Source organism: Aquarana catesbeiana, linkage group LG03 (assembly GCF_042186555.1).
Source record: "Aquarana catesbeiana isolate 2022-GZ linkage group LG03, ASM4218655v1, whole genome shotgun sequence".
Classification (NCBI taxonomy): Eukaryota; Metazoa; Chordata; class Amphibia; order Anura; family Ranidae; genus Aquarana; species Aquarana catesbeiana.
The window spans coordinates 197,682,787-197,694,953 of NC_133326.1; the positions used below are offsets into that span (position 1 = coordinate 197,682,787).

The 12,167-nt window shown below is 43.6% G+C and overlaps 1 protein-coding gene across 1 annotated transcript in view; it reads left to right on the forward strand.

Annotated features, from left to right (window-relative positions):
• The window catches only part of GTSE1 (G2 and S-phase expressed 1), a 57,495-nt gene that overhangs the window by 15,338 nt on the left and 29,990 nt on the right, over positions 1–12,167 (forward strand). The window contains 1 exon segment of the mRNA XM_073619701.1: positions 2,171–2,338. Coding sequence (XP_073475802.1) covers positions 2,171–2,338 — 168 coding nt within the window.

A 12,167-nucleotide genomic window follows, 5' to 3' on the forward strand; every position in this document is an offset into this window, starting at 1 on the left:
TGTGCCTTAGTCCCATCTGGCAATTCCATCCATTGCGTATATAAAGATCGATCGCCCCTTTACCAGTGAGATCGACGCGCCGAGGGAGAATGTAATTGTCAGATTCTTCCTTGCTATTGCAGGGCGGGTTTTGTGTGTTTTTTAACCTGCCCTTAGACACAGCCAAAACACGCCCTTTATCACATTGAACCCACTGTGCAGCAGACAGAAAACGCGGTGTTCAATATAGGCAAAACCTGCCCCACAACAACGAGGCAGAATCTGCCAAGTATGATCTCCCTCTGCTGTTTGCATAGTGTTGAATAATGCCTCAGATGTGCCGCATGGGCTGTGTTGATGTCACGGTCATGCCAGCTGATCAACCTATCAGCTTGAGAGAAGTTTGCTATTGCGCAGACCCATCGGAAGCTATTTTTCGATGGGGGGGGGGGGGGGGATTTCACCGGCAACACTAATTGTGTTTTGCTGGCAGGGAAGGCTCCCTGCCGGCAGAACATAATGGCACTGGTGGCTTCCCACCCTCTGCTACCCCTTTTAGAGATTCCTTCAGTCTCTTGAGGAGCTGCACTGAATGTTGGAAGCCAACGGAGTTTATCCATTTTAGTGGAGTTACTGTTTGACAGCTTGTGCCACAATATAGTGTGTTTATAAAAACAGACGGATGCCTAATCCCTCTTCACTTTATCCAAATCTAGAAAAAGTTTTGCTCCAAGTGCCAAAGGACTTAATCCAGAACTGAGACTTGCAGCTCTACTACACAAAACTGCCCCTGTCTGACAGGGCAGGAGACCTGATTTTTCTCTGCTGCAATTTATCAATGTTTTACTGATCTTGTCCCTCCCCCTATACTGTGGCTCCACACTAAAAGGAGAAGCAGCTGGGCAATGAGCACATCTTTGGCAATCTCATCTCCTATAAGCTTGTGTTTTTTTTTTTTTTTTTTTTTTTTTTTTTTTTACACATGAGCTTTGCAGCCCATTTGACTGGCTCCTGTTGGGTATGCTTCCTCTCAAAATCTGAGCTTTTCTGTACAGGGACTGCAAGAGGCCAATTCATATTTATCCTAGGTTCACACTCTTTGAGAAACGCATGTAAATTGAACGTGTTCCTGACTGTGCTTGCAGCTAAAACACACTGCTCTTTGGCAGATTTGTGGGGTGCCAGCTGTAACCCAAAAAAAAAAAAAGGCTCCTGTTCCCTTTTTGAGGAGGTTAAACTGCACAGCAGAATGCGGTCTAATCTGGCCCCCTCTAAGCTGTAAAAAAACCTGTGTCCCCCACCCCCGTGTGCTGACCACAATAATCATGGCTGCTGGTCCCTGATTACTGTGGTCAGATTACGTGCCTCCATCACCTGCAGCTCTCCCTCTCCTTCCCCGCATTTCAGCTCCTATGTGTAAACCGTCAAACCCTACCCCTAGTAGTAGCAAAGTAAACTGTAAAAAGTCACTCCTAGCCCTTCTTTTATGCAGCCATAAAACAGTGTAAGTGTTTGTGGAAAACTATGCCTGTAAATACCTTTCAGATATCTTCTTGCCAGTCACATGACTCCCAGCCGCTCTTCTTTCCCCATCTAAGGGCTACAGCGGGAGGAACTGAGCGGCCAGCACAGCTGTCACGAGACCCCCCAATGACATCAGAGGGAGATCTTGGTCGCTCCCACTGTAGCCTGTAGATGGAGTAGGAGGGTGGCCAGGAGTCTCGTGACCGGCCTGAAATCTGTAAAAAAAAGGTGTGTGTATATGTGTGTATGTATATGTATATATGTGTGTGTGTATGTGTGTGTGTGTATGTATATATATATATATATATATATATATATATATATATATATATATATATATATATATATATATATATATATATATATATATACCCACACCAAGTTTTATCCAACTGCAGAGGTAAGCATAACTTTTTTGTAAAGGTTGTGTGTGTGGGTTTTTTTTTTTTTTCCCTGCATTTCCTTTAAGTACAGCAGCCCATTCAAATGGATGGGCTGCTGTGCAAACGCACCTGCACAGAGAAACCATGTGAATCTAGCCTAGGGTGCTTACTTTTAAACTGTATCTCTGGGCAAAGTGTTTGGAATGGTTTCTTTTTTACTTATTTTGCAAAAAGTGTAATGGCGCATTACTTTCTTTCAAAACCTGCAGTTTCTTTTCTTTTAGCCAAAAGCTGTTAAAAAACCGAGTCCAGTGGGAAGGAAAAATCTGAACAGCATGGGTTCTATAGAAGATTTGGTTTCTGGAAATTCTAGCATTGCATCTGATATCAGTGACTCTTCTTTCAACAGCTCTGCAGGGCAGAGCAAAAGGACTCTGACTTATCAGAACAAGGTAATATGCAGCCCTTGTCTCTCATCCTATTATCTAGAACGCCATACAAGGCACAGAAAAATAAATGGTGATTTTTTTTGATTTTTTTTTTTTTTTTTTTTTTTTTTTTTTTTTTTTTTTTTTTTTTTTTTTATGGTGGCATTTAGTTTTGGGTTGGATCAAATGATGTGTTTTTAAAAGATAAGGGTTTTTAACTATTAGATTGCATAGCCAAAGCAGAAAAGTGAGGAATTACAACAGTTTGTGCCTCCCACTTTTTAAGGGACCAAAAGTAATGGGACAGATTAACAATCATCCATCAAACTTTCACTTTTTAATACTTGGTTGCAAATCCTTTGCAGTCAATTACAGCCTGAAGTCTGGAACACATAGTCATCACCAGGCGCTGGGTTTCATCCCTGGTGATGCTCTGCCAGGCCTCTACTGCAACTGTCTTCAATTCTTGTTTGTTCTTGGGGCATTTTCCCTTCAGCTTTGTCTTCAGCAAGTGAAATGCATGCTCAATTGGATTCAGGTCAGGTGATTGACTTGGCCATTGCATAACATTCCACTTCTTCTTTCCCTTAAACTCTTTGGTTGCTTTCGCCGTATGCTTCGGGTCATTGTCCATCTGCACTGTGAAGCGCCGTCCAATGAGTTCTGAAGCATTTTGCTGAATATGAGCAGATAATAATGCCCGGAACACTTCAGAATTCATCCTGCTTTTGTCAGCAGTCACATCATCCAATAAATACAAGAGAACCGGTTCCATTGGCAGCCATACATGCCCACGCCATGACACTACCACCACCATGCTTCACTGATGAGGTGGTATGCTTTGGATCGTGAACATTTCCTTTGCTTCTCCATACTCTTCTCATCACTCTGGTACAAGTTGATCTTGGTTTCATCTGTGCATAGGATGTTCCAGAACTGTGAAGGCTTTTTTAGATGTTTGGCAAACTCTAATCTGGCCTTCCTATTTTTGAGGCTCACCAATGGTTTACATCTTGTGGTGAACCCTCTGTATTCACTCTGGTGAAGTCTTCTCTTGATTGTTGACTTTGACACACATACACCTATCTCCTGGAGAGTTCTCTTCACCAGGGCAAGAATTCATGGGTCATCCACCACAGTTGTTTTCCGGGTCTTTTGGTGTTGCTGAGCTCACCGGTGCGTTCTTTCTTTTTAAGGATGTTCCAAACAGTTGATTTGGCCACACCTGTTTTTGCTATCTCTCTGATGGGTTTGTTTTGTTTTTTTTTTTTTTCAGCCTAATGATGGCTTCACTGATAGTGACAGCTCTTTGGATCTCATATTGAAAGTTGACAGCAACAGATTCCAAATGCAAATAGCACACTTGAAATGAACTCTGGACCTTTTTATCTGCTCCTTGTAAATGGGATAATGAGGGAATAACACACACCTGGCCATGGAACAGCTGAGCAGCCAATTGTCCCATTACTTTTGGTCCCTTAAAGTGGGAGGCACATATATAAACAGTTGTAATTCCTACACCATTCACCTGATTTGGATGTAAATACCCTCATATTTAAGCTGAAAGTCTGCAGTTAAAGCACATCTTGTTCCATTTCAAATCCATTGCGGTGGTGTATAGAGCCAAAAAGATTAGAATTGTCCCACTATTTATGGACCTGACTACATACATACATACATACATACATACATACAGACACCCTAGGGAATAAAATGGCGGTCATTGTAACTTTTTATCTCGCACGGTATTTGCGCAACAATTTTTCAAACGTGTATGTGTTTTTTTGGGAAAAGTTTCAGGATTTAAAAAATAACAAAACAGTAAAGTTAGCCCAGTTTTATATAATGTGAAAGATTGTTACGCCAAGTAAATACCAAACATGTCACACTTTAAAATTGCGCTTGCTCATGGAATGACGCCAAACTTCAGTACTTAAAAATCTCCATAGGCGACACTTTAAAATCTTTTACAGGTTTTGTGTTTAGAGTTAGAGGAGTTCTAGTGCTAGAATTGTTGCTTGCGCTCTAACGCACGCAGCGATGCCTCACGTGTGATTTGAATGGTGTTTACATATGTGGGCAGGACTAATGTGTGTGTGTTCGCTTCTGGGCACAAGCTACCGGGTACAGGGGTGTGTTTTTTTTACTTTTTTTTTTTTTTTTTTTTTTTTTTTTTTTTTTTTTTTTTTTTGCACTTGTATTCCTATTACAAGGAATGTAAACATCCCTTGTAATGGGAATCATTTGTGATGGGTCCTCTTTCTCTTTTGTGGAGTCAAGACCCCACATCTCTCCTCCCAGGCTGGAAAGCATGAAATCGGGAAAAAAAAATCTACGATCTCATGCTTACTAGCCGCGATCGTGGCTTTATTTACAACCAGGGCCTGTACGTGACATAACGTCGCGCCCGGGCCTCCGGCAGTCATGGTCACCGGAAATCTCTATGCTAGTCATCCGGCGCTGGGCGATTCTTTCTCCGTGTCCCTGATGGCACGGGAGAGCCTGGAGAAGCATCGTTCTTATGGTGCATAGAATCGCTGGGTGAAAACAAGGATATCTGAATGATGCCTGTATCTGCAGGCATCCAGATATTCCCACTGAAAGTCCAGCATGTCCTTGGGCGGGAAGTGGTTAAACTGACCTCATTCCTTTGATCTAAAGAACTACATGTTACCTCTCTTTATCTCCGATGTTGTGAAAAACTTGGCAGGCTGCCTGTGTTTGTGGGGTATTTTATTGGTCAGCTGTCTGAGCAGAGAACTCTCTGCACTTGTTACATAGAATTGGGAAATGCTGTTTTTAAAGCTGTGTGTGTGTGTGTGTGTGTGTGTGTGTGTGTGTGTGTGTGTGTGTGTGTGGTGTAGGTAAATTGGCTCCTGTCTAAATTTGGTCTTAGTGTGTGTAATGTATGAATGTGAGTTGGGCACCTTGGATTGTAAGCTACTTGAGGGCAGGGAGTGATGTGAACATAAAATATATTTGTAAAATGCTGTGTAAATTGTCAGTGCTATAGAAGTACTTGTAATGAATGAGCTGCACTATGTTATACCGAAAAATGCCCACTAATGTGCTTTCGCAGCTGGGGCTTTATTAGGATAAGTTCACCTTTTTGTAACATGTTACATTCTTGTTCCGGGTGTAACTTGTAACATATTAGCGCTGAGGCTGCCCCCACACCCCACTGTGACAGCAACAGAACAGGGATCTACTGCTGCCACAATTCAAAAACATGGCTCCACCCACCCGGCTGCATCACTCATTCACAGTATTCCGTGAATGAGAAACTACCGACGGCTTTTGTGGTTGTTGTTCTCGAACTCCCACAACATTGTAGAGGACTGTGGTAGTTCATTAAGTTCCTGTTGGTGTGTAACTGAATGCTTGTATGAGGTATGAGCACACAGCTTACACATGCTGCAAAAGCCCTACATAGCACCCGTGATCTGATCGTGGATGCAATGATTTTATTAAATATGTTTTAGTTTTTTCCACCTCGCTTGTCTGATCCATATGACTGACAGCGTTTTTTTTTTTTTTTTTTTTCATAGCTAGCGACCCCCTAGTTGTCCAACCCCCCCCCCCCCCCCCCCCCCCCCCCAAATCCCACTATGGAAACTTGCTACACTCACCTGCTAGCACTCTCAATGTCTCATTGTTTAGCTTAAATTTAATGTTGCAATTAAGACTGTTTACCTACAAATGTTGTTTACAGACCGTGGGTGCTGCGGGAAGCAGTCACTGCGCCTCCCCTCAGTGCACTCTTGCCTTCAGACTAGCTCTGCTGTCCCTGGTGTCTGAGTGTGACTTGTCGGGCACGCGAGGAGGTGTTCCTTTGTCTAGGTTCGTCCTCGCTGCCTTACCGATCATCCAATGGGCATTCCCTCACATGCCCACTTTTCCTCTTCTTGCTTTCTCCGTCTTATTTGTTTCTCACTCTTAGGCCATCTGTTCCCTACGGAATGTGGGTTCCTCTTATATAGATCTCTGACCAAAGCCGCTACCTCCTCCTGGTCAGGCTCTTACAGGATGTTCAAACTACAGTTGTTTCATACTATGCCCCGAATGTTAATCCTAACTCTTTCTTTTCTCATTTGTTACAAGTGATTCAAACTCACTGTAAGGGCACCCTCATCCTTTGCGGAGACTCAAATCAAATTCTCTAACCCAACCTTGATAGATCTTACACGTCAGATGCACATGTACCCTCGCCTAGCTCTTTTGGACACCTGGAGAGAATGTATTCCTCTTCGTCGCCATTACACATTTTATTCTAATCCCCATAAGTCTTTCACAATCGACCATATATTTTTGATTCAATAGCATCTTCCCCCTACCTTATTACACTCTTTCTACAATCCAACCAATTCCCTGGTTAGACCATTGTGCAGTGATTACTTCATTGGCCTCCTTAATTCCACAGTCTACAGATCGCACTTGGTGCCTCAATGAAGCTTATCTGACTAATCTTACTGTTTTGATTTACAACTAGCGATTAAAGAGTAATTACTGCAATGCTACTCCAAATTTCTCACCCGTACTACTGTGGGAAGCCCACAAACCAGTCATTGGGGATACTTGCATCAGTGTCTCCTCCCAACTTCATAAAGATATAAAATTCAAGCTGAAACACCTGGAAGATACATATTACTACCATCACCTCCGGTTTCAATCTCACCCCACACCAACCAATAAATCCTTATTGGAGAAAGCCAAACTTGAACTGGACTTGCTCTTAGCAGAAGTGGCTGAAAAATCCATCCGCAGAGCCCTACACTCCATATATCTAAAGGCTAACAAAGCAGATACATTCCTGGCTCTACGTCCCAGCGACCCAGTTAAGGTACTCGCCGCGTTTCATAAACTCTTATCATATTTGAGTCCAAGACAGATGTTGATCCATCCTTGACACTTTTTTTTTTTTTTTTTTTTCCCCTAATCTAACTCTCCCTACACTCTCGACGGAAAACCGAGACGCACTAGAAAGCCCTATATCGCTGAAAGTGCTACGTGCTATCAAATACCCTTAAACCCCATATACGTCCCGGCCCCGACGGTCTGTCTGCCACATATAAAAAAAATTTGCTGATTGGCTAGCCCCCCCTTTTAGTTAATGATTTCAGTTCCCTTCTAAAGCAGCGTTCCTTTGGTGGGGAAACGCTCACCGCTATAATCTCCATGATTCCCAAGCCTAACTCTCATCATACCTCCTGGGCTAATTATAGGCCTATATCCTTACTGAATCTAGACATCAAGCTCTTGGCCAAGGTTCTTGCATTGTGACTCAACAACATAATTGGTACCCTTATTCAGAAAGACCAAGTAGGCTTCATTCCCCGCCAACAGGCCAGTGACGATGTCAGGCGTGTAGTCCTGCAAAATTTAGCTCGCAAACGACAAATTCCCCTACACCTATTGTCTCTCGATTATCAAAAAGGCCTTTGATACCATGTCCTGGTCTTACCTTCATTACACCTTATGGAAATGGGGATTTGGGCCCCCATTTCCTTTGGGTCAAGGCCCTTTATGATCATCCCCAAGCTTACATCCGATTAGTCTGGTTTCCGATCGGACAGGTTTCCAATTGGCCAGGAAACTAGACAGGGTTGTCCCCTCTCCCCACTAATTTTTGCCCTCGTTCTAGAACCGCTGGCCCTAGCAATTCAGGCGAATCTTGATATTAAAGGTATTGACGTTGTCTCCTATCAACACAAATTATGCCTCTATGCTGACCATGCCTTGATGTTTGTCACCTCACCCCGTATTACATTACCTAACCTAATACTTACTTTAGATTGCTTTGCCACTATATCGGGTCTTGAAGTCAACCAATCGAAGTCCATAGCGCTCAATAATTCCCTACCGCCGACTAAGGTCTCCTATTTGCAGGAAACATTCTCCTTTAGGTGGGCGACGTCACATCTCCCCTACCTCTGTGTCAAACTCACTGGCGACCCAGCCCTTTTTATATCGTACTAATTATCTCCCTATGCTGGCCCATCTGTCAGCCCTTATGGCAGCTTGGCAACCCTTTTCCGTTTCTTGGCTGGGTCATATAACTGCAGTGAAGATGTCCTTATTACCTAAGATACTCTTTCGGGTCTTGCCCATAGCGGTGCCCTCCTAATTTTAAATTTATTTTTTTTTTTTTTTTTTTTTTTTTTTTTTTTTTTTTATAATCCAGAGCTGTATAAATAAATGCATATGGGGACCCATTAAACCCAGAGTATCTTCCACTATACTAATGCGCCACAGATTACACTGTGGACTGGGTGTCCCCTGCTTTTCCAAATATGATCAGGCGGCCAGATTGCCCTTTCTCACACTACTGTGGAGGTCCGGCTGTGGGTGAGCCTCGAAGCAATAGACCTTGACCCTCTTTTGGTGGACAATTTTGCTTTGGTTACAACAGAACAGAAGTCCTTGCATAACCCAGTGACGGCACACTCCCTGCAGCTATGGGATAGGCTCAAAGGTCCCTTTTTTAACTACACTTCCCACACAACCCCCTATTATCCTTCCTAGGCCACCCACTGCTCTTGCCGGCTCACATAAACAGAAACGCTTCCAAATTGTAAAAAGCATCTGGGTCTAACAAGGCTAATCAATCTGGTCACTTCCTCTTCCCTGAAAACCTTTTCGAGCCTGCAGGAGCAATTCCAAATCTCAAACAGGGAAATCTTCTGTTACCTACAAATATCCCACTTTTTTGCTTCTTACCTGCACGCCTCTACATCACTGGCTAATATGACACTGTACGAAGGTATCTGCAGCTCTGATCCCCAAGCTCCAGGTATCCTTTCTAAATTGTACACCCACCTCACGACTACATCTTCCCACCTCCCCTCCTATACTGCCCGTTGGACCAATGATCTGAACGTCTCTCTAGAACTGTAAGATTGGGATAACATTTTGGCTACGACCTCGTCCCAAAACATACTCTCTGAGACCAACTGCAAAGTGCTTTTGTGCAGGTATCAAGAATTGCTAAATACCTTTCGACCTACCCTCCCATGGTGTTTTTTTTTTTTTTTTTTTTTGAGGTTGCGGAGAGTGGGGTACATATCTGGTGGACGTGCCTGATCATGCATCGATTTTGGGCTGAAATCTTTAGAATATTGTCCACTCTACTAAAGAGGCCAGCCACCCCTGACCCAGCTTTTGCCTTGCTGAACCACTGTCCACCCGATCTTACAAAGGCTCAATCGAAACTAGCAATATAAATAATTACAGCTTGACAATCGTGAGGGCCTGGAAATCCCAATCTCTCTGCTCGCTAGAGACTAAAAATAGGGTCACCAAGCTATGATCCATTGTAAGATCGAGGTGACCATCCTAGATAAGATCCCACGACACCTGAAAATATGGCAACCGTGGGTGGATCATTTCCTCCCTCTACAATTCATCCCCAAGTTCCTGGAACCTTAAAGTGGCGAGCCTAATCTTCCACTTTAGTTAGTCCCTTGCCCCGTGGTGGAACAGACGGCCTCTCCAATCCCCCCCTTTGCTATTTCCCTTGCACTCTTCTTTCTCTTTCTCTATTTTCTCTCCTTTTTTATCTTTTCCTCTTAGATGTCTCATCTCTCTCCTTTGTTACCTGAGGATATGTGGTCAGGACCTCCCGGGGTACTCCTCTTGAGGCCCCTTCCACAATCATTACTCTCCTTTGTAAATACTTGTACTATAATTGCCTGTGCCATGTGCATCAGATGGGAGTTCATTCTCCCCTACGCTTCCTTTTATTAATGTTGTAATGTTATCATCTGGTTAACATGTACAAAGACCACCGGCTCATTGTTCTACATTGTCATTGTCTCTCATGTCATGTTTGTTATTATCTATTTACCTAAAATAATGAACAAGAAAAAATATATATTTTCCCTGCAAAAAGATGTGCTATATTTTTGAAAAGGTAAACTTATCCTTTAAAGTTCACCTGTTGGTAAGGAATATATGCTTGCATTCCTCTGGGTTTTGCCAACAGGATTCAAGCCCTAGCCCAGGTCTTTGACTTGATGCCAAAACCTTCCAAGCCTGCAGACTAGTTTAATCCCTGGAGGGGGATGCTCTGACACGTTTCTATATGGAGGGATGTCTGTTAGCCTTTGTGGCCCAAAACCTTCAGTATACATGGTTTAGATAAATGGTATCCACAGAATATTGGCTAGTATATCCTTCTCTATCCTCCTCTGATTCAATGTTTCTCAACTACAGTCCTCAAGGCACCCCAAACAGGTCATGTTTTCAGGCTTTCCCTCAGATGAAATGGCTGTGATAATTACTAAGGCAGTGAAACTGATCAAATCACCTGTGCAGCATAATGGACAGCCTGACTACATGACCTGTTGGGTGGCTCTGACACAGTTTCCCTCTTGGAGTTGCTGCCATAGTTCCAGAACAGTAACTGTTGCAAGTAATAGTAGGTTGCAAGCTTTGTTACACTCAGGGCATCTCCTTAGTAGGATATCTGAACATCATCCTAAGGGACAGTCATCAGACTTTCAGTCTCTCCAAGAAGCTGTTGAGAGTTTGTTTGGATCCTGTGCCTTGGAAGGAGTTGGCATTGGAACAGTGGGCAATTTCTAGATGTCATTGTTGATGCTGGTCAGTCAAGGTGTGTGTGGTGGGTTTTTTTTTTTTTTTCCTCCTTCTAGGCAGTTCATATGCCAATCTCAATCCGGCCTGTTGCCACATAACATCTTGACTGTGTGGCAAGAAGTCCCATAAATAGGTTGGTCTGGCCTTGTGGGTCAGTAATCTAGAGTCCAGGAAGTCCTTTCTTTCATGTGTTTGGCAGATTCTCACAACATGCCAGCCTGAGGTGCTGTGGGAGAAGTTCTAAACCCACTTTTTGGGCAAGGGACTTGATTGTCAGAAGAAGCTAGTCTCTGGAGCTACATTCTGAAGCTGGCGTGATTTGGCTATCCCTCAAATGCTGGACTGTAGGGTCATCGGACCAGGATTCAGTCAGACATGCTACAGCTGTTGACTAGTCAGGGTGCCCAGTGCTGATTCTCTACTGGTTGGAACTTCAAATTTCAGCAGTGGCTGTCGTATTGCCAACCCCCCCCATTATGGCAGGCCCATTTTCTCAGTTGTCGGCATCTGTATTCAGGGGTGTGGTCTCTCCATCACAAAGTGTGCTGGACATCTGTCACAGGTAGATGCTGGATGTCCAGGTTGATCAAGAAGCTGAATAGGGTTGTCGGCAGTACCTGGTAGTGTGTGTGTGGTTTACTCTGGGGGACTGGTTCTACCTCATCTATGCCTTTCTTGATTTATTCCATAGGATAGAGGCAGAGGACACTCTGGTGGTAATTGTCCACAAACTGTACCAGGAAAATGTGGTACTCTGACATCTTCAAGGGTTCGTCTGCGTCTTCAGTTTTATGAGCTGGTCTAGCATTCTGCTTCTGTTGCTGGCTTTTGAGGACATGACTGTTCAGGCCTAGGTCCCAAGCGGCAGGGCCCTAGCATAGTCTAGAATTCGTAGTACTTTTAAAGCTAGGAAATCGACTTCTCGCAGACTTATTGCATTTAGAAGGTCTACTTTGCTTGGTGTAATGATGGGTAGGGGTAACCTCCCTAGGATGAAAGCGCTTTTTCTCTAGTCTGCCCAGGATCAATGCTTGGCCTTGGGGACCATCAAAAGGCAGTCTGCCCCTACCAATTTGTTCAAGATGTTGCCTGCTTCTCACTCTTAATGAGAAGGTAGTGTTTAAGCTCCAGGAATTCTGTAGCCTACAAAGTAGCTTCTCTGGAGACTTTTGTCAGATAATTTCAAACTGATCTATGTGATCCTCCTGTGGAGCGCTTTCCTTGTCTGTCTTGCAGTAAAAGGATGGAGAGTATTCTG